General features: G+C 43.9%; 1 protein-coding gene across 6 annotated transcripts in view; it reads left to right on the forward strand.

Moving 5' to 3' along the window:
* CSNK1G3 (casein kinase 1 gamma 3) overlaps window positions 1–25700 on the forward strand; it is a 479935-nt gene that overhangs the window by 225846 nt on the left and 228389 nt on the right. For all 6 annotated transcript variants that reach the window (XM_069227081.1, XM_069227054.1, XM_069227089.1 and 3 more), the window contains one exon: window positions 12267–12501. In XM_069227081.1, coding sequence (XP_069083182.1) covers window positions 12267–12501 — 235 coding nt within the window. The remainder of the gene's footprint in view (window positions 1–12266; window positions 12502–25700) is intronic.

The following is a 25700-nucleotide window of genomic DNA, read 5'->3' on the forward strand; positions in this document are numbered from 1 at the left end:
TGTAGGGCTCCCTAGGCTATAGATGCAGGATATTGTTTGAATTAAGAAACTTCACAGCTGAGCGGCAATTTATGGTTGCCGGCGTGGCCACGCCCACTCAGCCTCATTACTTAACTAGACATGAACTTGAATACATTATTACCACTGTTTCACAAAGAGACGTGTACATTCTGCAGATAAATCCTGCTTGTCTAGTAAGATCTACATCAGTCAGTATTTCTCAGATGTTTTTCAGTAGTGAGTTCATCATATGTCACCAGTGTAACTTTATGTACCCACTCCTGCTGCTAATTCTTTTATGTACCTCATGTTGCCATGCACTGCTCTTCTGTTAGAAGCGCTTATAATTCCCCAATACGTATGAATTAAAAGAGTCGTCCTTTTTAAGCTGCAGTGAATTTCAGCCGCAGAACTTCTCAATAAGTGGTTGACTCTGTTCTTCGCCTCATAAAACAAGGGGGAGGAGGCTTGTCTGCAGTAAGCTAATTGCTTTGTTATAACTAGGAGGTGTTTTTCAGGATTAAAGAACTGCCTTGAATGCAAATTGATTTTGTTTAGAGCAGGGCAACATCCGTAGTGCCCCACGCTTGTGTGGCTAAAAGAAATAGTTGATTATAATTTCTTTTCTGATGTGTAGTCTGTTATGCAGCAGATTACTTATCCAGAGAAATATCATCACTGGCGAGACTGGATCCCTCAGCCTTTCAGTGCACTTAGTTTGGGTGTCACAGGTCCATGAAAAAGCAGCCCGCACTGGTGACTCCAGTTTCAACTTAATTCCTTGCAGTACAAAGGTAAAGCTGATTACAGAATAGAATAAAAAAAAAACATATTATTATGCTATGTGATTTATTGCCATTCGCACAATGATCATGAGTAATCTTTAAGACAACTTAGTGCTAATTAGAAAAAGCGTTACAAAAGACACGTCACCATAATTGATATTTCTTCCCACATGTATATCATCTCAGGAATGACTCCACAGCGTAAGGCCAAACCCACAGGTATGAAGATATCAACACATCACAAAGAAAGTTGAAGATGCTCAGCCCTACCTTGCCTTCAAGTTTGGCAGATAGTGCCTCATGAAAGGTTGTAGCGAGAATCAAGCAGCTGCACATCCAATGTTATTGATAAGCACACTCTAAATTAAGTCATTGCAAAACTGTTCCTGCAGTAGAGGGATCTGGCATCTCATTTGAAGGTAACTGACTGCAGAATTAATAAACAGGACAACCCTGCAGTAGAGAGCTTTTTCTCCACTTCTCTTTTCACCACAGTGTTTGCTCAATGAATGTCTTGTCAAAGACGACGGCAGTTACCACTCTGTACAGGGTTCGTCCTCTTTCCTTTGCGCAAATAAATTGGGAAGCTTGACGGTACAGGAGGCAACATGTACGTTTCAGTTATCTTCGCAGTGACGTGTTCTTAAATGTTTTCAAAACCAGTGCTCCCAAATGAGTTTAAAACATTATTCTGTCTTCCAGTAAATTGCAAAGTCTCAAATAGTGATCAGGTAACCTCTTACAGTAAATATGTGCCAACTTGCTTTAGGTAGAGAAATGTCAAACTCTAAAATCCTTGTGCACAGAAAAGGTGACAACCTCTTCTCTTCAAATTTGCTGGAGAATGTGTTCAAACAACATACAATAGTTCTCTTTTCTGAAGAGGCATAATACTTCTGTTTTGTGAAGAAGAAGAGGGATCTCAAGAGTAATATTGCATCTGGCAGAGCATTCAGCAATGACTAGATTAAAAAGTTTATCTTTTTTGCTCCTAAAGGCAAAGCATTGTGGGATTTCTATGAAGACCTAGGACTACATGTACCAGTTTGGTTTTACGACTCACAAAACCTTATTTTGCATAATGTCAATTACACTATTTGCGATTAGCAAGGGGGTCGCAAATGCCCACCTCATGAATATTCATGAGGTAGGTTGCAATTTGCGACCCCCTTGGGAATGGCGGCCCTCAAAGGGATGGTGGCCTGCTGGAGACAGCTGACCACCATGTCTGTGACTGCTTTTAAATAAAGCAGTTTTTAAAAAAAAATGCAGCCTGTTTTCCTTAAGGGGTAACGAGATGCATTTAAAAAAAAAAAAAATGAAACGTTTTCGATTCCATAGGACCACAACCTGCTCTGAAAAAAATGTTTTTACTGCCATTCACAAAGGGGAAGGGGTCCCATGGGACTGGGTTAGCACCAGTGGACACTGGTGCTAAATGCGATTGTTTTGTGACCACATTTGCAGTGACAAAACAATCATACATGGGACTGCGAGTCGCAATCACGAAGGGAACACCGCTTCCTAATTGCGACTCACAAATCCCTCTTTGCGATTCGGTAAATAGTTTACCAAATCGCAAAAATGGGTTGGAACATGTCAAAGTGCATTTTGCACATCGCAAACGGCCCGATTCGCTGTTTGCGATGTGCAAACTGCTTCGTACATGTAGCCCCTAGTGCCTTCTTTTGTAAATATTTATGTATGTGTATGGTATTTTTATAGGTCAGACCTGGCGAAAAGGCCGCGCAGTGCAGTTTATGATCAAAGGCAGGCATGAATACAAAGAGTAATAGTAGGGGACGCTAGGTTGTCGACGGTTAGTGGCAGCCCAGCACTGACCATAAACTGTGCCTAATCCGATCTCTTTTTCTGCAGCACCCTCCATATTAGAGAGATGCAAAAATGGTAGTGTAGGTCAAATTCTAATTATGAAAGCACTTTTCAGACTGAGTGTTCAATACCTGTTTTGCTTTATTACTGACCGAGCCAAAACATACACACTGAAAAGAGTCAAAAAGAACCTCTGGAATGCGCTTCTTGGTCTAAAGAAGACATTTATTAAATCACTTTGCAAGGCTCGTGAAGGAAGATCAGTACAACCGAAAGTGCACCTTTAAGATGTGCACATGTACAAAGAATCTTCAATGTATAAACAGCAATTATATACATTCAGAGATACAAATAACTATATTTGGATATATATATTCATACTCCATGCAAAGCAAATTATTAGCAAAAATTCATCACCATGGGGCACAGTTGCTTCTTCATCTTTGTAGACGGGTCTCCGTGACCGCGTCTCCTACCTCCTTGAGCTGGCACCATTCGACCGGCTCACTCACGTCGCTTCCGCGTTCCCATGGTAACATGGGAACGCTGACGGACGCAACAGAGGAAGACTTCCGGATACAGGCAGAGAAAGAGAGGAGGGACTACGCGAGGAACGCCACGGAACGGAGTGGAGAAGACGGAGCAAGAGACGAGGATACTAAGGCGGAGGAAGATTGCAGGTTCTCCCGAGGAGCAGAGAAGACCGGAGCCAGTTCCCACTAAGGAAAGGAGCCGAACACCCGAGGAACCTGCCACGACCCAGGAGGGTCGTGGCTTTCCAAGGTACGGTCCCTCCTGGGGACGCGGGGAACCAAAGAGTAATAGGGCACAGGGGAAGGGAACAGGGAGGCGGGAGAGGGGAAGGGGTACGTCACCAAACCACTGGGGAGGAGATACTAAACTCTCTGTTTGTTTGGTCACTGGGTTATATATAACAAGAAGAGACGGAACGGGGCACGATAATCAGAACCCATCACCCTCACAGTGGGATACCCTCACCTCCCGTCCCCCTCTGAAAGGTCCCTTCCCACATATACCTCTAAGGAAGACTACCCACAGAACTTCCCCAACGACTCACCTTCATTTCCTCTGTATGTTTTTCTGGTAAACTCTCGGGAGTCTCAAGAACCAGAGGTTAGCCGACCTAGAGGAGGGGAAAAGAGAAAGAAAAGGACACGACGATTAACAGAGACCAGAAAGCAAATCCACAAGATCTACAAAGAACATATAACGGATACTGGACTATCTCTAAAAATGGAAAGGAAAATAAAATTTTGGTTTTTCGTATATATATATATATATATATATATATATACATATATATATATATATATATATATACATACATATATATATATATATATATCAGACTCAGCCCTTTTGTTATCGCCGCAGTCTACCACAGTGGTGTCAGAAGTGGGATGCTAATATCCCGAAGGCTACTGGGCGGTACACAAAATGAGTGAAAAACCAACCCTAGAGGACATGATTAAACAGCTAGCGGAGGGCCAGCGTCACTTACAACTAGTGTGGGAGGCACACCAACGGGAGGCCAAGGAAGACAGAGAGGCCCTACAATCGGCCCTAAAAAGCCAAGCTACCATCTTGGCAAACAACCAGCTTGTACATGAGACTGCGCTGCAGAAATTAACGGACACCATAGCAGCCAGCAAAGTACACCCCAATGTCCCGAGCTCTGTCCTACAAAAATTCCAGGAAGGGGAAGACCCGGACTCCTTCTTCACTAACTTTGAACGTGTGGCCTCCTCCGCCCAATGGCCGGAGGAACGATGGGGACAATATATCGCGCCATTACTCACGGGAATTCTACAGATGGCCTACCAAGCTGCTAATCCGGGCGGTACCACCCCATACAAGGACATAAAAAGGAGTATCCTAGAAAGGGTTTGTCATGATGTAGAATACTATCGATTGAAGTTCCGAAAAGTGAAATGGGGACAGAATGAAGATCCTCGCACTTTTTACTTCTGGGTTAAAGATTTAGCCTTGAAATGGTTGGGGCCTATAGGAACAACCAGGGAAGATGTGATAAAAACAATTATCCTGGAACAGTATTTGGATTCCTTACCAAATAGCACCAGGAATTGGATAAGGCATCACCCGAAGGTAGATACTGAGTTCGCTATAGATCTGGCCTGTGCTTGCCACCGGTCTACGGATGTCAAACTCCTACAGCCCAGACAAGTCATAAAACCCATACCAACCCCACCAAAACCAAACCTGAGGTATCCACCAGAAGACTCGGGGTCCCGCAATCAGGGGGAGAGTCATCCAATGCAACTACCCCAATGCTTCAGTTGTGGGGAATGGGGTCATATAGCAAGGGTATGTCCCAGAAAATCAGATGGAGTCGAGCCCATGGAAATTGGGGTTACCCGACGTAGGGTGTTATGTACAGGAAAGGGGAATTCTAAGTTCAAACAGGTCATCAAGATAAACGGACACCCTCTCTCTGCTCTAATTGATTCGGGTTGTAGTCAGTCCGTAATCCGAAAAGACTTAGTGGACCTCACAGACCTGGCCTCACACCAATGGGTCACTATTTGTTGTATACATGGCGATAAGGAACAATATCCCCTGGCATTGGTCAAGGTGGAATGGGGCGAATATCACGATTTCCTCCCAGTGCGGGTTATGGACCGGTTGATTGAAGACTGTATTATAGGGACGGACTATATCCGGTTCTATAATCTCCTAGACCAAACCCGAACCCAGAAAGAGCTCCCAGAGTGGTGGACAGAAGCACCATTTTCTAATAGCTTTATTGAGTGCCCTCCGAGCCTCAGAAAACTCACCCGAAGCGAGAAAAGGCAAGCGAAAATTAAATTTCAGGAAGCCAGAGAGGAGACGACGAACCAAGGTAGTGGCAGAGATTAGTAATGCACCGGTTACCTTTCGAACCAGCCAGAGAGAAACCCTACCCTCGCTCATGCCTGGAATACGGCTAAAACGGAAGCAACGAACGAGGTGGGTCCCTATTTCCTAATACAGAAAAACCTTCTCTATAGAATTACCACGACTACCACAGGAGACACCAAACAACAACTAGTTGTTCCTGAACCATATCAGAACTAAGTACTGTTTTTAGCTCATAATCAACCAGGAGGGGGTCACTACGGTAGAGAAAAGACGGAGCAATATCTCCTACGGAGGTTTTATTGGCCGGGGTCTATGCCCACATCAGGAGATACTGCTTACAATGTCCTAGATGCCAACTTACAGAACCGGGAGTACCCAGGAAAGCTCAGTTGCAGCCTCTACCCATTATTGAAATTCCCTTTAGCTGGGTGGGTATGGATTTAATCGGCCCTCTACTCCCATCATCCAGAGGACACACATATATTCTGGTCATAGTAGACTACGCTACGAGATATCCCGAAGCGATTCCCTTATCAAGTATGACTACAAAAACGGTGGCCCAAGCCATGATAACATTTTTTTCTCGGACAGGTTTTCCCCAAGAGATCCTTACTGACCAAGGCACCCCTTTCATGTCAAACCTTATGAAACAGATATGTCAATTATTGGGGATTACTCAAATAAAGACTTCTGTATACCACCCTCAAACGGACGGTTTAGTGGAACGCTATAACCGTACCATAAAGACCCTATTGAGGAAAATAGTAGACGACTCCGGAAGGGATTGGGATCAGAAGTTACCCCTGGTTCTTTATGCCATCCGGACTCACGAACAGTCCTCTACGGGTCATAGCCCGTTTGAATTGGTCTTTGGAAGGCAACCACGTTGTCTTCTGGACATGGCAGCAGAAACATGGGAAGAGGAAGGAAAACCCTTGTTAGAATATGTTCACAATTTAAAAACCCAGTTACAAAACCTATGGGAAGATGTACATAGACATCTCGAGAAAGCACAAAGCAATCAAAAAGCCTATTACGACAAAGGGAGTAAGTTACGATCATTTCTCCCGAACAATCAAGTCCTTATAATGCGACAAACGTCTGAGCATAAATTATTAGCTAGATGGCAGGGACCCTATAGAGTTACTAGAGCAGTCTCTCCCGTCACCTACCTCATAGAGTTAAGTACACACCCAAAAAGAACCCAAATCTACCATGTAAACCTATTAAAAAAATGGGAACCAGCAGAAGAGATAGATAATCGATTAGCTAACGGATGCTTTATCTCGCCATCCAGAGAGATAGACTTAGAACTCTTTCCCTTGGAAAAACAACAACCGGAGGGAAATCCCTGTATAAACAGTTCTCTGACAGAAACTGAGAAGGGACAACTATCCGCACTCTTAAAACAACACTCACACTTCTTTTCTGAAACACCAGGGAGAACCACATTGATCTACCACAAAATAAAAACACCAAAAGGACAGACTATCCGCCTCCGACCCTATCGTATACCCGAAGCCCGGAAACATGTCATTGAGGAAGAAATAGAGAAAATGATAACCCTGGGGGTAATTGAACCCTCCGTTAGTCCTTGAAGTTCCCCAGTAGTTCTCGTTCCAAAACCCGATGGGTCTGTCCGGTTTTGTATTGACTTTCGCAAATTCAATGAGATATCACTCTTTGATACGTATCCCATCCCTCGAGTTGATGACGTCTTAGAGAAATTAGGGAAAGCAAAATATCTGTCAACACTTGATCCAACAAAGGGGTACTGGCAAATTTCCCTCGCTCCTGAAGACAAGGAAAAAACGGCGTTCTCGACTCAATCAGGCCTATATCAGTTCACAGTTTTACCCTTCGGTCTCCACGGGGCCCCTGCTACCTTTCAACGCTTGATGGACCGACTGTTAAAACCCTTTCAAGACTTCACAGCAGCTTATTTAGATGACATTGTCATTTATAGCGACACTTGGCTTAATCACTTAATGCATCTCAACCAAGTGTTCACTGCTCTGGCGGAAGCCGGGCTAACGGCCAATCCAAAGAAATGCGTATTGGGGAATACAAAAATATCCTATCTAGGCTATATGATAGGCAATGGGACCCTTCAACAACAAAAAAATAAAATTGAGGCCATAATGCAAGTCCAAAAACCACAAACCAAGAAAGACCTACGATCCTTTTTAGGGTTGGTAGGCTATTACCGCAGGTTTATACCCAGATACTCTACTATCGCTGCCCCTCTTACTGATCTACTGGCCAAACAACGCCCTACTACATTGGCCCTATTTTCAGAGTCTCAAAGTAGTAGCTTTGAACAGTTAAAGAAATCTCTTACCACTGATCCAGTGTTAAAATGTCCTGATTTTTCTAGACCGTTCCACCTTTATACTGACGCTTCTAACATCGGTCTCGGGCAGTGCTCACTCAACCCGACGAGGAGGGCCTTGACCACCCAGTTGTCTTTATAAGTAGGAAACTTCTTCCCCGCGAATGCCACTACCCCACTATTGAAAAAGAGTGTTTAGCCATAAAATGGGCTGTAGAAAACTTACAATACTACCTTTTGGGCAGGCCGTTTGTGCTTTACACTGACCACGCCCCTCTTACTTGGCTTGCCTCCTACAAAGACTCCAATTCCAGAGTGTTGCGGTGATTCCTTGAGCTCCAACCTTTTACCTTCCAGGTACGCCACGTCCCGGGTTCTCAACCGGGCCCCGCCGATTACCTGTCCCGGTTCCCCTCCTCCTCTTCGGTCCTCGACCAGGCCCGATCATGGGATGGGGAGTGTAGACGGGTCTCCGTGACCGCGTCTCCTACCTCCTTGAGCCGGCACCATTCGACCGGCTCACTCACGTCGATTCTGCGTTCCCATGGTAACATGGGAACGCTGACGGACGCAACAGAGGAAGACTTCCGGATACGGGCAGAGAAAGAGAGGAGGGACTACGCGAGAGGCGAGAGGAACGCCACGGAACAGAGTGGAGAAGACTGAGCAAAAGACGAGGAGACTAAGGCGGAGGAAGATTGCAGGCTGTCCAGAGGAGCAGAGAAGACCGGAGCCAGTTCCCACGAAGGAAAGGAGCCGAACACCTGAGGAACCCGCCACGACCCAGGAGGGTCGTGGCTTTCCAAGGTACGGTCCCTCCTGGGGACGCGGGGAACCAAAGAGTAATAGGGCACAGGGGAAGGGAACAGGGGAGGCGGGAGAGGGGAAGGGGTACGTCACCAAACCACTGGGGAGGAGATACTAAACTCTCTGTTTGTTTGGTCACTGGGTTATATATAACAAGAAGAGACGGAACGTGGCACGATAATCAGAACCCATCACCCTCACAGTGGGATACCCTCACCTCCCGTCCCCCTCTGAAAGGTCCCTTCCCACATATACCTCTAAGGAAGACTACCCACAGAACTTCCCCAACGACTCACCTTCATTTCCTCTGTATGTTTTTCCGGTAAACGCTCGGGAGTCTCAAGAACCAGAGGTTAGCCGACCTAGAGGAGGGGAAAAGAGAAAGAAAAGGACACGACGATTAACAGAGACCAGAAAGCAAATCCACAAGATCTACAAAGAACATATAACGGATACTGGACTATCTCTAAAAATAGAAAGGAAAATAAAATTTTGGTTTTTCGTATATATATATATATATATCAGACTCAGCCCTTTTGTATCGCCGCAGCCTACCACAATCTTTCTCCTGCCAGCAAGTTGTTGACCCCGGTTCGAGTGCAACGAGAAAGAGAGATCTACCTTCACGGGAAATATCAGGCATTTCACGTCTCAATCCTGATTGCGGTCTCTGAATCGTCCCCACCATCTTTTATATACCTTAAACGAGCCAGGAAGGAGATTTCTAGAAAACGCCTCCCACTCCGTGAAAAGTGTTAAAAAATGCTGGTTACTTCAGGTCAGTTTTGAAAAGAACACATTTGAATTGGCCAAAACCCCAAGATGTCTTCTGAAGACTAAACCGTTCCCTCCTTATCTTACTGACTGACTCCTTCACGTTATGTCCTAGCCCTTGGTGAGAAAGAACATGCAGACACGCACAATAAAAACACGAACGAGAAAACACGTTGCATAACATGTTTTGTACGGAAAAATACTTGCACCTTTAACGTGGCAGTGAAGCTAAGGCTAAGCTGCACACAAAATGGAGTCTGTAACTTGTGACCGCTAATGTGACGGTGGACAGCTAAGCCAAATACAAAGTGGTGTGACACAGAGTCAGCGGTCAAAACACAACTATCACGACAGCACCCAGTCGCAAATGACTGTTGTTAAGGTAGTCTGGCTGTAGATTGTCCTTTACTGTCTGTAGGATACCAACATCAGTACCTTATGGCCCTTAATCAGATTGTCATTGCATCCATGCACATGCGTTTGAATTATACACTTTGCTTCTTGTTCACAACCTGCACTACTCAGCCAGAAGGTTTAGACTGATTCATCCGAGCTGAGAAGACAATAGGGGTTTACAAAGGTGCCTAATGGCATCATTGTAGCATGAGGTGGTGACAAGGTTCGACTTGGGATGGGGAACACTAGACGTCGAGGCTCAAACTACTGACTAAGTTGATATAACATTTGTAATACAAGCACGATTTGTTACAGTGCACATCAGACCTTGGAGAAAGGGAAATTTATTAGGGGAAGGGGACAAGTGCCTAGTTATCAGAGGATTAAACAAAGGTAATGGGTGAAATCTTGGCAAGATTTAAACAATTTATACAAAGAACAATATAATTGCTTAAAGGAGGCTTTTTTATCATTATTTTACCGTTTAAAAAAAAAAAAAAAGTATTATGCACAGTAGGTGAAAACAATTGCAAAGTGCCTCAACAAGCAATATAAAAACACTGAGGTATAAGAATAAATTACTCCAGATAAAAATAGTTGTAAAAATATATAGAAAACTGCCTCCTGTATATATACCTGCAAAGTTGTATTGTACAGATAAAAACACAATCCACAGATATGACACAATTAATTACAGGACAATTGGGGAATATAAAAATACAAGTAGTTAATTACTCAATAAAAAAATTGGTACAAGATGTGTAAGAAGACAGTCTAATCTATATATTCCTTTGAACCTGTACCATACAGGCAGTAACATAATCAATATATTTGCCAAAATTATATGACAATTGTGAATGCCTCTCACCTATATACTGAATCAGTGCCTACTTGCAAGTTCTTATTTGAAAGATATTAAAACGTTTTCTCAAAATGTATCTGCATGCATCGGATAACTTGGAGCAGATACAAAGGACATGCATTATTGTTTCTTCTTTGTACCCACAAAGTTGACAGCTTTCAGATGCAGGGGCGGCTCCTTCATATGGGCGGCGGAGCGTCACCTCTCCACCAGCAGCCACCGCTGCGAATCCTTTCACAAGGAAAGGATAATAAACTATGTTTAGGAAGGGGCGGAGCCATGGGGGTCATGAGCATAGTGGAGTGCAGTGTGCACTCCCCTCACTGCGCATGTATGTTTGGCTGGCAGTCTCTGGCCGGCCAAACATACATACGCAGTAGGCTGTCTCCAGTCCCTCCCAGTCTGCCTGGGAGCGCCCAGCCAGGGCGCTCCAAGCCAGTCCTGACGCTGCTTTGAGCAGCGTCAGGATTGACCCCAGAGCAGGCTGGGAGCCTGTGCCTGCAGCCTTCAGAGGAGCAGCGCGGCGCGGGAGCTGTGGTATGTTTTTTTAAAATGTTATTTTATTTTTAATTATTATGTGACCCCGTCCCCCCACATGCCTCCCACAACCCACCCCGCGCATCACCCTGCCCCAAGGAATTCCCGGGAGCCGCTACTGTTCAGATGGATGATAATAATTGCAATGTGGGGGTCATGTCATTTGTGGGAAGGTTACCTAGACTTAAGCTCATAAGCTTTCATTTTATATAAGGGAAGTAAGAACCATCCAAATATTCCTGGGAAATTGGATGAACTTAAGTTTTTATAATCGTCCATTCATGGGCCTTATTAGCAAGCTGATATATGTCCTGTAGATGTGAGGTTTAGTCACAACTTGTTTCAAGGATATAATTGTAATAGAAGAATCCTAAAAGGATTTAAACCGTAAAGTCAGCAGGCCAGAAAAAGGATAGTCTAACCATTATTTGTGCTTTTGGATAGTTTCAGTTTCAGCCCATAAGTGAAAAGCCAAGGAGCTTTCCTGCACTCAACATAAATGTGTACAAAATGTAACAAAAGTCCCCTGGCGTGATAACTCGTGCCTCACCAGGCCGAAATCCAGGTTAAGCAGAACATCTGTCTTGTCCAGTACAATCTAAGTAGACGCCTATAAATGTTCACTTGTACTGTTCACATTAATTTTGAGTCTCGTCGTCGCTTTATTTCAGAGCCATAAACGAGTGTAGGAATCAATAAATGTGTTTTTTTTGTTTTTTTTAAATATTAATTTCGAGCCTATTTCTCTTAGAATACCATGCAAAAGTGGTTAAAACATTTAATAAATTGTGGTCACTCTAAACTAGGAAGTATTATAAAAAAAATGTTGATTAATCTGTCACCATCATCTACGGACGTATTATCTTAAATTACAACTGTATTTCTCTCTGAACATTTTACATGGAATTGGGTACTGTTACCATAATACTGAACTGAAGAACCACATTACAGCTTTATTCTAGATGCTTCACAAGGTTTTGTATTATTTGAATGTCTAAATTGTTCTTGTTTTTTATGCCTATAAATATATTGTTATTCCTTTCTCCCTTTTTTATTAAAGATTTCACGGATGGAATATGTCCACTCGAAGAACTTAATATACAGAGATGTGAAACCCGAGAATTTTTTAATTGGGCGACCAGGAAACAAATCCCAGCAAATTATTCATATTATTGATTTTGGCTTGGCTAAAGAGTACATAGATCCAGAGACCAAGAAGCACATACCATACCGGGAACATAAAAGCCTTACTGGAACAGCTAGATACATGAGTATTAACACACATTTAGGAAAAGGTAGGTGTGTACGTCGTATACATTACGACATCAGTATAATGGAACCAGCTCACTGTTTAACTGCATTTTTTTTGTAAATGCTCATGGTGTGTTAAGTATATATTGTTTGCAGTTCTGTTTACATTGCGAGCTACCTTTTCGGCAGATTGTCATGTTTGAAGGCTAGCATGCTTTTTTCTAATTTTGTTCTTTTGGCCCTTTGTATACATGCTACCTACTCTCTTATACTAGTCTGCATATTTATAGATTATTTTTCATGCGTGTCTTTTGCCCTTCTGGCGATACTTTTTGAGTTTAGGAGAAATATTTCTGAACATTTTCACTTTTATTGTTCACAACCACTTTTCATTACGCTTGTAAATCAGCGTTTTTTTTTGTTTAGTCTGTGAAATGTTACCTGTTAGAACTGTGTTTTTGCTGTATGTGCTTTTAATCCATTTTTGGTTTTATTAGTCTTTGCCCTTCCTTTTTTGATTAAAGGTAGGCTAAGGCCTTTAGTTTAGTGACTGATAATTACACATATAGCTATAATCTTCAGGTGTAGTAGAGTTTGTGAATGGATGTCCATTTTTTCCTCGTTGCTCCTTGGAGACAAAGTGTAAATGTTAAGTTGAAAATAATGAGACATGCTTTTCATCCAGAATTTCTGACTACATTAGTGATGCCTGCATACATTTGGAATACTTGGTAGATCTATGTGGGAGGGAGTCCAAGACCTTTGGTTGTAGCCAATGAGCCCAGGGAGCAGAGAGAACGGGTATGTGTCTCACAAGCCCTCTCGTGGGCTCTTACAGCTAGAGACCATATTGGAAACATTCAATAGATATTTCAGAATCTCAGCAGATAGTTTAAAAGAAGCACCCACAATGTCGTCCTTGAAAGTTGTTATTATTCATCCGCTTATATCTTAATTTCTTTATTTTGCTCTGTGCAATTTGGACAAAGGTTATTAAGGCATTAGTATGGCCAGATATCAGAAAGGTAAATAAAACTCAACATTGTATGGAAATCCTAACAAATCCTATTGTGATTGTGTGCCGTAATAGAAAATGCACACACCACCCTGCATGCCTTTCTTAATCTGTATGCAGTCCTTGTCTTTGCTGCAGGCATGGTTGAGTCAATAAAATATCCTTCAGAATGGCCGCTTGCATGAAGGTGTGCTTCCCCGCTGGCAGTCCCCAGTAGGTAGTTACAGTTAGGACCTAGTTTCCAAAGGAAAGTGTTTTTTTTTTTTTTGTCAATAACTTTGGTACCTTTAACAAATCTTCACAAAAATTTCTAAATGAGTACGCAAGTCACTTTAGCTGCTGTGTGGATGGTTTCTGAGGAATTTGTCAAGCGGGGGCTGAAAATAAGGGTGGGTGTCCCAAAAAGTGTTTTTCTTATGTAATTTCCATTTAGACACGTCTGCAGCCTGAACCTTTGGACAGAAATACACCGAATTTGGCAGAGAGTTAGCTCTTGGTCCAGAAAGAGCCCTTTTTGTTATTTGGTGTAAATCGATTCAGTAGTTTCAGAGTTATTAAAGGAAAAAGAAATACAGCTATGTAGGAGCGCAGACCCACATGCGCAGGATCCACGGATCCAGAGGAAAAGCAAGGCCCTGATTGGCTGGCTGCAACCTGAGAGAAAAGTTGCAGCTAAGATTTTCTTTTTCACATTGGGCAGGGAGAGGGGGAAAAACTTACATAAAGGTGCAGGATACAGGTATCCAGATCCCATAGGAGGGATGGAGGGGTCTCTGAGGGACCACTCAAGGTAAAATAAATAAATAAAGTTTTTTTTGGGCTGACCCCAGATCCATTGCGGCGCTCAGCGTGGCCCCCAGTGTTATCTCATTAAGGATCTGTGCATATAAAAAAAATGAAAAAAACACACACACCAAAACTCACTGTGCACGGTGTGGGGTTGGGTGCATGTGGGGGGAGTTCGCCGCAGGCCCTGTGGCTCATCCCCGCGGTGCACGGCCGAAGGCTGTGAACGGCAGTGGTTGTAATAACGTTCAGTAATTACATATTACCTTACTTTAAAAAAGAATCATAGAAATTCACTGAATTCACTGAAAGAACCAAAGGTTACAGGTATGTTCTGATTAGGCTGACATTTTACCAATACAAAACCACATAAATTCAGCAGTTATAGTTATTCTTATAGTTATACTTGTCTGAAGAAACTATAACTCCTGCCGTTTTGTAACTTTAGGCCAGGAGTGATAGCTTTTCAACATAAGTATAAGTAGAGCTATAACTGCTGAATTTATGTGTTTTTTTTTTTTTACCTAACCCTAACATCCCTGTAACCTCTGTTTTTTTCAGTGAATATATATATATTAGCATATGCTTTTTGAGCAGAGGATTAGCTCAGTGCCAACCTTACTGGAAAAATAGACATTTGAATTGAGCCTATTCAGAGTGTCACCGATGTTGAAGGGTGCTGTATAGGAGCTGCTCTCCACCTAAACTTGGGAACTGTACAGAGTTCCGTACCCCCTTATTTGCATAAGTTATGCAGCATTCTAAATGCAGTGGCCCTGCAGAATGCAGCAGCTCCAATGTATTTAGGGATCCCCAAGTTTCAGTCAGTATCTCAGGCTCCGGATAAGTTACACTGGTTACCGATTAGGAGATGTATTGACTTTAAGGCTCTATGCATTTCACATAAGGCCCTTCATGATGTTGGCACTGACATCCGTAAGCGCAGCTTCAAGTGGTACACTCCCATTAGGACGCTTCGTTCCACTTTTTCCAAAAATTGAAGGGTTCCGAAAACAAATGATCTTCCCGGGGTGGCAGAAGTTTTCATTTGTTGCACTGCTAAACTATGAAATAGCCTTCCTCATAATTTGAAATATTTGACAAATCTACTTCACTTTAGGAAGGCAGTAAAAACCTGATATATCATATAATCACTCTAAGACTGAAAGGGTATTGTTTCGACTTGTACTGGGTGCTTCCTTGTGTCTGAACAAAGCTTTATCTCTCTGAAGAGCTCTAACAAGAGTAAAACACGTCAGGGGTTGCTTCTATGCATTCCAGGTTGGCTTGGATAGCATTTTACCAATTGAAAGCTGTAATACTGTGCCTGCAGTGGGAAAAGGCTTTTGTCATTTTACAGCTTGGTGCAGAAGGCATAGTGCTAATCCTATACTTAAAGACTTTGCTGTAAAAATGGCCAAAGTCTTTGTCACTTTCTAGCTCGGCATGAATGGCATTGAGCTAATCCTATGCTTAAAAACTTTGCCAGAAAAACAGACATTTGAGGTTAGTGGATTCCGAGTGTTGCTGGTGTTGTAGAGTGCTCTATATAGGAGCTTCTGTCCACCTCAACGGGGAACCACCTAGAGGTCCCTGCTCCCTTATTTGCATAATTTATGCTTCACTCTAATCCTGAAAGGGCATTGTTTCCATTTATATTGCACACTCACAGAGCACAACACTGGCAGTGAGAATTTCATTTCCCATGCATGATGTTGGTGTTTTACTAACAGGCAGCATTTCTTTATTTTCTAAAACTATATGGCAAATGTCTTAACTTAGCAAGTTAAAAACCTAGCTAAGTAATAAGTCGTACTACTGGCTAATGGGTGCAAAGGCCATAGGCAATAGTTTATAGCTGGGAATTAGTAACAAAAAAGTGACTTAGTTAAAAACATTAAGAAGGCTTTTTTGGCCAAGGATACTTGGACTCTGAGCACAAGTCCAGTAGTTAGTAATTAGTATTTTATATAATTGTGATTACCAATTTTGTCTACCCCAGTGTTGCCCATAGGGAAGATTATATCCAGAACTGAAATCATGCCCATTCAACAATATACAAGAGAACTCCAATTGCAAAACCTCCTTTAAGGTTTACTTACAGTTTATTGTTTTTTAACTCTATGATAACTTCCTTGCTCAGCAAGGGCTCTACTATCCAGAGACGGAAGAGCACGCACCATTCTAAATCCAAACACTTTAACAGCTTTAGTTTTATAAGATGAACGATCACTTGGGATTTGTACTTACACTTCCTAGTACTTTAAGTTTACAGGAGCCTGACATCCCTACATGCTTTCACGGCTTAGATGATATGTAAATGGATCACTTGTTGAACATTCTGTTTTGCCCTTATCAGGATGAGTGGCTAGTCCTCCCTTCACACTCCAGATTGGGGTTTGTATGTGGTGGAGAACATTATGGATTGAACACTTATTTAGCAGTTGTAGGTGGATTTTGTGAGTTTCCATCAGTTGAATGCTAAATAAGTAGTCATCTTTAGGGTAGTGCTTAATTTGAGTCCGTGGTTGCAGGTAGGGTCTACCAGCACACATTTGTGGTGACTGGTGCTTATTTTTTCTCGTCACACTGTTATCTAGAGAAGAAAGAGAAAAACACTAAACGGGGCAAGAAAGTGGAAGAGAAACATGGGGATGAAGGAAGAAAGCAAGCACCTGGATACCCTCTCCGGTGATTAGTGTGGTGTAGAAGTCAGTATAACGTAACATGGCAAGAAGAACATGTGAAATTGAGATAAATGGGCAAGGAGTGTCTGGTGGTGATTAAAAGCTGCATTAGGTGGACTCAAGCCTGCACAGCCTTGGTACTCGGTACCCCCAATATTCGTAGTTCCGGCTGCAGTGCCTGAGCAAACATTGGACGCCATACTAATTAGTTTATAAATTAAGCAGTAGTTTAGGGAGATGGGTACGCTCATTAACTGTCCTCGTTAGATTTTGTAATGATCGCAGGAAATTTGTATGAAATTAGGTGGGTTTTCCCAGCCATCTCAAGTTTTTAGCACTTTCTGCTTCTTTCCATAAATTAGTTTTGTTGTCACTGCTAGAGTTTAGTGAGCTGGGAGTTTCTGGTGAAGCACAATTTTTATTTCTGTGGGAACCCCGGTCTGTGCCACGGTGGTTATGTGCCCTTGCTGTCTTAGGATTCATTGTACAATAAGTGCTATGCTGTTGGTTTACATGAGCAACACCAGCAGTCTTAGCCAGTGGCGCAACCAGACCCAAACTTCGGAGGGGGGGGTTGGGCTAAGACTTTTACCAGAAGTGGCACAGCCTACTTCGGAGTCCAACCAAAAATATTGTAGGCACTTGCTTCACTGTTCTGGTACATTATGTTATATGAGATTTCATTTTTCTGGACAATATGTCAGGCACATTGAATATTAAAGCATATTGTTCCCAGCAAAGTTTTAACTTATACAGTAGGTTTAGAGTTCTTGCTCAAGACATTTTAGCAAAATAATTTACAGATGTTGCATGACACAGTGCTGCAAACACATTGACTTTTAGACCTAGCAAGTTGTGGAATTTCAAGTTTTAGTTTCTGGGGCTAGCATTGTCAAATGGTGCATTCTAAAAACACACTGAAACAGTTGCATAGGTCTCACTGTAATAGGGCTATGGACCCCGCTCCTCTCCTCCCTGAAAGATACACCTAACAGCATATATGTTTTGACTTTTTATTCATGTGGTTATAATGGCTTTTCGGCTTTTCCTCTTAACCCACAAGATTCCCTGTTCTTTGCTGTCTCTTCAGTCTCCTTTCCGTGTCTTCCCTTGGCTCCCTTTTTGCTTCCTTCACGTCCTCGCTGGGTCCCCTTACCCTCGGACATCACAGAAATCAGGAGTATTGTGGCCCTCAAAGTAAATCAAATAACAAAGGGTAAATAATACAAAAGGGTTTTTCCAGACTTCCTTCAGCCTATTGTGCCCATCACTGCGCTTGTGGTTGAGATGGTGCTCGCTGACTCATGCATGCTTCCCCACGTGGCTCCACTGCAGTGACCACACACCAGCCCACCACTTCCGAAGTGGAAAGAAATAAGAACCAGGGACTTGCCTGAGGCCACAGCCCTCCAGGGTGTTGGTGTGGGGAGCTGCAGCATCCTCCTGCTCTCTGGGACTGCTGGACCTGGGCCATTTGTTTTACCACGGTCGTCCTGCTCCTTGGGTTCTTCATGATTCCCTGCTGCCTTCCTCTCTTCCTTGTCTGGTTCCTGATCGTCCTTGACGTCTTCTCCCTCATCCGCGTTGGGATGGCATCCGTCCGACATCTCCTCTCCGCTTCTGCACTCGCTAAGGCACAGTGTCACCGCAGGTCCTTCTCTGATCCACAGCATTTCTTCTTTTATGGTCCCTATGCCCAGTAGCCACTTGACGTGCTCCTGAGCAACTTGTGTGCTGCAGGCTTTTTCCCCCAGGGTGACGGTGGCAGCCATCTTGCATTTCCCGGGCACATCTGTTGCTCGACTACAAGGGCTTAATACACTTTTTAAAAGATATTTAGGTACCTGTTTCCCAAGTCAAGTTTTGGAGAAATGGTAATAAATTGTGCCAGATGATTGTAGAAGGCTGGCTCTCTACATAGTGTACACAAATTATGTACACTGTGCAGGGAGTCCAAGGAACCCCACCTTGGGGTTTTACAGAGTTTTTTACGGAGGTAAAAACTACACCACCTAATGCTCTCATTTTTATGGTAGCTTGGTCGAGGAGTTAGGTCAATTCTGGAGAATTGATAAGCATTTGTTCTCACCGTATCAATAAATATGGACACACACTCAAAAGAGTAACGCATGACCAATTTACAAAAATGCTTCAGATTTTTATAATTATTTTAAGACCAACATCATCAAAATCGGGTGAGTACTTTTTAAGTTATGATTTTTCAAAATAAAATCAGGCAATGTGTTCATCAATGTCTCCTTTCGTTTATAGGTCGAGGTTGTTGAGATAGCCTGTGGACCAGCCGGTGAAGTTCGGCAGCTCCCGGTTTCGGCGGGAGCAGCTGCTGAAAAGTCCTTCAAGCTGGTGTAAGGCCACTGCAGGGGACAACTTGGAAGTGTAGAGGTCGCAAGAGGTGGGGGACCCTTAGAGCACAGCTGGTTCTCCAGTGCAATAGCAGAGAGGTGAGCCACGAGCTATGCACAAAGGTGCCCTTGGAAGTACGAGTTAAGTCACTTTGAGGGCGTATTGCAGGTCAACAGGGCCCATTTAGGGGTTGGTTCTTGAAGTCCCTCAACTGGAGCTTTCTTCTGGTCCTTTGGGAGTCCTGAGTGGACTTTTCTTCTGGGTGTCTGATGTTGGTGTTCCGGTACCTCAGGCTATTGCATGGTTCAGCCACTGAAGGTCACAGTGCCACCAAACTTGGCACACTTGCAGGATTTGTCCTCCGGCTCCCTCAGGTGGAATTTGGTCTGGTCAGAGCACAGGCTGTTACCACAGAGTTCCAGAATATTGTCTGGCGGGGTCAGGCTGGTTTTGACTGGTCAGCAACCATGCCAGAATTAGTTGGCTTTTGCAGGGGGCACCTCTAAGGTGGTCCCTGGGTACATTTTGCAATAAATCCAATACTGGTACCAGTTTGGAGTTATTGTTCTGAGTTGTTTGATACCAAACAACCCAGGGTTCAGAGTGGCCACCATGTAGCTCTGAAACTGACTAGTGTCCAGCACATGCATTTAAAATGGCTGCTCTGTTCACTTACTATGTCCCAGGTTTGGCAAGGACACAGTAGGGGCGCATTGGTCATGCACCTATGCCCACACATGCATTATATTGCACTCTGCCTTAGGGCTCGAAGGCCTGCCAGAGGGGTGGCTTACTTATATTGCATGCAGTGTGTAGTGGACAGGTCACACAGGCTGTGTGCCATGTTAGTTTTGCATTTTAGGATTGCACAAGAGCACTCAGCCTGCAATGGCAGTGCTGGGTGCACCTGGATGCATGGTCCCTGAGGGTGGCACAATCTGTGCTGTTGCCCTCAGGGGCCTACACTTAGTACCATATGCCCTGGGTGCCTGAGTACCATTTACTAGGGACTAATAGTGGCAGCTAAAGGTGTTTTCAACCGTGCTAACACATCACAACATTTTTGGGAAAGAGATCTGGCCCAGGGAACCTGGTTAAAAGGGGACCTAGGCACTAACACTGTTGAAACCACATCAAAAAACAGGCAAAATGTGGGGGGCTAACCATGTCAAAAGAGGCACTTTCTCAGAGTAATCACATTTCTTTGGTTATTCTCTTCATACTAAAAGTACATATAGGTAGTAATACAGGACAAAGGGAGAAACACAATGGTAGGAGAGAACAACATGTAGTGCAGGAGGTGGAAATGCAGAGTCTAGAGAGAGCAACATCGGTAGGGAGAGGGAAGCGAATGGATGAGAGAGCACCGTGGAAAGGCTCATGAGGGAGTCATCTGGAAAGCATATGCACTTTCATGAAGTGCTTAATGAAAAAAGCATTGGCAAAGCCAATAGGTTTCGCCTTTGTTTTTTCTTTCTATCTAACTAAATTCTAAAATATTATACAAATGTTATAACAATGCTTGTTTTAAATTTGATAACCTATTAATAGTTTATGTTGTGATGTATGTTACATTTAGAACTATTAACGACTATTAACGATTTATCAGTTTTAAAGCAACAATTAATATAAAATGTTTCTAATATTTTGTAATCCAGTTGGGAATAGGAAACAAAGACGAAACCTATAGGCATGACGGCATGTGGCAAAGAACATGACACTGAAGAAAGAAGACAGAAGACGGCGTTCAGTGAAGTAGAAAGAAGATGGCAGTAAAGAGAACAGAAGACCGCATGTGGTAAAGAAGAAAGAAGACAGCAGTGAAGAAAGAAGACAAGGAAGACGGCATGCAGCGAAGAAGAAAGAAGATGACAGTGAAGAAAGAAGACAGAGATAACATCATACCTGAAGAAGACGTGAACATCATACGTGAAGAAGAAAGACCAGATGACTGCATGCGGTGAAGAAGGCAAGACTGCATGCAGTGAAGAAGACAAGACGGCATGCAATGAAGAAGAAAGAAGACTGCATGCAGTGACGAAAGAAGACAGAAGACGGCATGTGGTGAAGACAGATGATGGCATGCGGTGAAGAAGAAAGAAGACGGCATGCAGTGAAGAAGAAAGAAGACGGCATGCAGTGAAGAAGAAAGAAGACGGCATGCAGTGAAGAAGAAAGAAGACAGCATGCAGTGAAGAAGAAAGAAGACAGCAGTGAAGAAAGAAGACAGAAGACGGCATGCGGTGAAAAAGAAAAGATGGCAATCAAGAAAGAAAACGGAAGACAGCATGCAGTGAAGAAGAAAGAAGACAGCGAAGAAAGAAGACAAGACGGCATGCGGTGAAGAAGAAAGACGACAGAAGACGACATGCGATGAAGAGGAAAGAAGACGGCAGTGAAGAAAGGAGACAGAAGACAGCATGCAGCGAAGTAAAAAGAAGTCTGACAAGACTGCATGTGGTGAAGCAGACAAGACTGCATGTGGTGAAGCAGACAAGACTGCATGTGGTGAAGCAGACAAGACTGCATGTGGTGAAGCAGACAAGACTGCATGGGCTGAAGAAGACTGACTGCATGTGGTGAAGAAGACAAGACTGCATGTGGTGAAGAAGACAAGACTGCATGTGGTGAAGAAAACAAGACTGCATGTGGTGAAGAAGACAAGACTGCATGTGGTGAAGAAGACAAGACTGCATGTGGTGAAGAAGACAAGACTGCATGCGTTGAAGAAGACAAGACTGCATGCGTTGAAGAAGACAAGACTGCATGCGTTGAAGAAGACAAGACTGCATGCAGTGAAGAAGAAAGAAGATGGCAGTGAAGAAAGAAGCTGGAAGACAGCATGCAGTGAAGAAGAAAGAAGATAGAAGACGGCATGCGGTGAAGAAGAAAGAAGGCAGCAGCGAAGAAAGAAGACAGAGAAGATGGCATGCAGCAAAGAAGAAAGAAGACAGCACTGAAGAAAGAAGACAGAGAAGACGTCATGCGGCGAGAAGAAAGAAGCCAGTGGAGAAAGAAGACAGCATGCAGTGAAGAAGAAAAAGGATGGCAGCGAAGAAAAAAGACGTCAGCGAACAAAGAAGATGGCATGCAGAAAGAAAAACGAAGTACCTTCAGTGTCGTAGTCAGAGGAAGCACACTGTTCAGTGTCCAGTGGCAAGTGACCGGAAGCAGTACTTGTTCCAGAGGCAACCAGACGGCACGAACGACAAAGAAGATGCAGGAAGTGAAGCAGACGATGTGCTGGCCAATCAGAAACACATAAATTAGAGCGACGTTTGACCATGCTAGTAGTAAGCTCAGATAAGTAAGGGGTGGTTTCCAAGTCCTTTTTAATTTCTTTTTTCAAGAAAAGATTGCGCAAGCACAGCAAGCGAGCACAGCGCGTGCAGGCGAAACCTAAGAAATATTTCATTAAAAGTGAGTGGTGGGAGCATCAAAGTCAACCAGTCAAAGAGATGGTAAAGAGTCTGTACCCCATGGGAATAGCAAGCACAAGATGGACAGGCTGAAACAATAAAAACATTTTTTTAACAGAAAGCAAGCAAATAAGAGTGACAATATAACATGCCACCAGTAAGCAGTGGGCGGGCTGTAAGCCCATGTAGCTCTTGTTAAGCCAACAATATGTTGTTAACAGCTGAGCTGTGCTGTCTGGTAGGCTTCACCTAAAAAATATAGACAAAACCAATAGGTCTGCATTGTCATCCAAAAGGCGATACTTATTGAAATTACCAAAGCTCTTTTGTTTTAAACAGACCCTCACAGCTGCCATGCTGGTGTTTAAATCCCTGACCCTCTGGCCCTTGTACATCTGTTAGCACCTCTCCAGTTGGCGTTTTATGGAATAAAATATCAGAGCAGAGGTGCTGGTCGTGTTTGACATTTTGTCAATTCCTTTAGGCTCCTACATGTTTCTGAAGGTGCCAGCTGAGGACGCTAGTATGTCGCCCGACCTAAGTGCACAGTCCAACCTCGAAGGAGGAGTCGTACAGAGGCCAAGCCGGCGTGGATCAGGTGAGCCCTGCAGCCGTGCTCAGAGTCTTGGTGAGGGGAGTACAATGCGGCAGTCCTATCACTGGAGTCCCACGAGGTGTGCCCGATGCAGGGACACAGCCCGGCGGCCGAGGGGGACAGTTCACAGTAGTGGACACAGCGTCTGCAGGGCAGTGAGACATCGCTCTAGGTCTTTCTGGATACGGTGATCGAGCAGCTGGCACACAGCAACAGTCCTAGTGATCCTCTGTGGGAGGGTCACATGGCACAATCCAAGAGTGGCAAGTGAGGGGTCGAATTCGAAGGAGACCTAGCACTGGAATTCTCCTGTCAGCATCCAGGCACGCTCCTGGACTTGAAGCATACAGTGAAGAGGAGAGGTGGGAGAAATAGGCCTTCCAATTTTGAAAAAGGAATTTAGCAGTTTTTCACTACCTGGACATGTTAAACTTAACAGCACATTTAATATACACTGAACTCTTCCCTTGGAGCTAATCAGGGCCTACCTTAGGGGTGACTTACATGCAATAAAAAGGGAAGGTTGGGCTTGCCAGGTCGAAATGGCAATATAAACTGCACACACAGGCTCTGCAGTGGCAGGCCTGAAACATGATTAAGAGGCTACTGTAGTGGGTGGCACAATCAGAGCTGCAGACCCACTAGTAGCATTTAATGTATAGGCTCTGGGCACCCACAGTGCACTTTACTAGGTGCTTAAAAGTAAATTAAATATGCCAATTACGGAGAAGCCAATTTAACCATGTTTTAGAGGACAAAGAACCTGCACCTTAGTACTGGTCAGCAGTGGTAAAGTGCACCGATCCCTAAAGGCCAGCAAGAATAAGTCAGAAAAACAGAAGGTCATAGGGCAAAAAGTTATGGGAGGCCACACCAAGGATGCCAGGTTTAACACACATATATTTTCTTACCAAGTTTGTTAATTATGTTTTACAGTAGGCAGTAAAATGAAAATGAACAGCTCGAGCATTACATGTGTTCATTTAAAAGAATGACAACAGGTGGGTGATATAGAGGAGCATATGACAAGTGGGTGAGCAACATGCGAGGTATAAGAAGAGGGATGGTGAGGTCATGTAGCTACCATAGCAATTGTGTGACGTGTTCCTGAACTGGGGGGGAAGAGAAAACTGGGTGAGGGTAAAGGGGCTAGTTTGGGAGCAGGGGACTGTTGGGTGAGACTCGATTAATTGCCAGGTTTGCAGTTGCCAAGTGAGTTTGGTTGTGTTCAGGGTGGTATGACTGCAGTAGGAGTGCCTGGCGCAACAAGGGGTGGGGAGAAGGCTGGTGGGCCCAATATTGGTGTGATTGGGCAGGGGTAGAGTGATGTACCAGTGGCATCTGTGAAGGGTGGGCAGCCCAGAGGGTAGAAGGCAGCAGGCTGGGGTTCACAAGGGTAGGTCGTCATTCCACGTTAATTGGAGAAAGTGGTTGAGGAGGGTGTCCCACGCGGGAGAGATGGGACACTTGCATTGGTGGTGTAGTTACTCAAAGCACAGGGCTTGCTGTCAGCCCTCCCCCATTGTTGTATCACTGCATACTAAATCCTCAGGATTAGGAGCCTGACTTGACCGCAAATATAGTGTTATGGCACACTTGGCGAGGAGTAGAGTGAAGCTGGTGAAGCATGCCCTTACTGCTCCACACATCGCATGTTTAAAAATCTCCAGAGCACAGACTTACCAGATGTATATGTCTGGGAGTTCCGTCACTTCTTAGAGTATTGTGTGGACTGTGTGCCAGACTGTGGAAAGGACAGGGCGAGGCCACATCATCTGTTATAGATCTTCCGAGATCACATGGCAGCACGGGCAGCCAAAGTGAGCTTTAGGAAAGAATCAGTTTAGTTGTTGTGGTGTTAGGCCCAATGGAGGATGGTGAATTGGATACTTTTAAATCGGGCATTGCGGAAGACTCGTGGGACTTTGAGCATCCTATCCCATTCGGTGTGGTGGAGGGCCTGTCCGAACCTGGCTTCCCATTTGTCCCTCTGGGATGTAAGCGGGGCCCCGGTGTGCTCCCTATGTGCCTTATATAGGCCTGTTCCAATGCTAAATAGGGTCTAGTGTCAACCATTTGGTGCGCCGGGTGTGTGACGTATTTGGTGGTATGTCAGATATTGACCCATGTAGAGGACAAAATTGTTTATAAGTTGGGCAGTTATATAAAGATCCAGGTTATTTTTGTAAATTGAACTCGAGTTATTCCTTTGAGTGTGTGTCTTATTTATTGTTACTATGAGTACAAGTGCTTAGCATGCCTCCTAAGTAAGCCTAACTGCTCGCCCACACTACGACAAAAAAAGAGCATTGGGATGTCTACTTTTGCCTCTGGATACCAAGGTGGGTTTGCCTGGAGTATCTGCACAGTGCACATC

This window comes from Pleurodeles waltl, chromosome 1_1 (assembly GCF_031143425.1).
Source record: "Pleurodeles waltl isolate 20211129_DDA chromosome 1_1, aPleWal1.hap1.20221129, whole genome shotgun sequence".
Taxonomy (NCBI): domain Eukaryota; kingdom Metazoa; phylum Chordata; class Amphibia; order Caudata; family Salamandridae; genus Pleurodeles; species Pleurodeles waltl.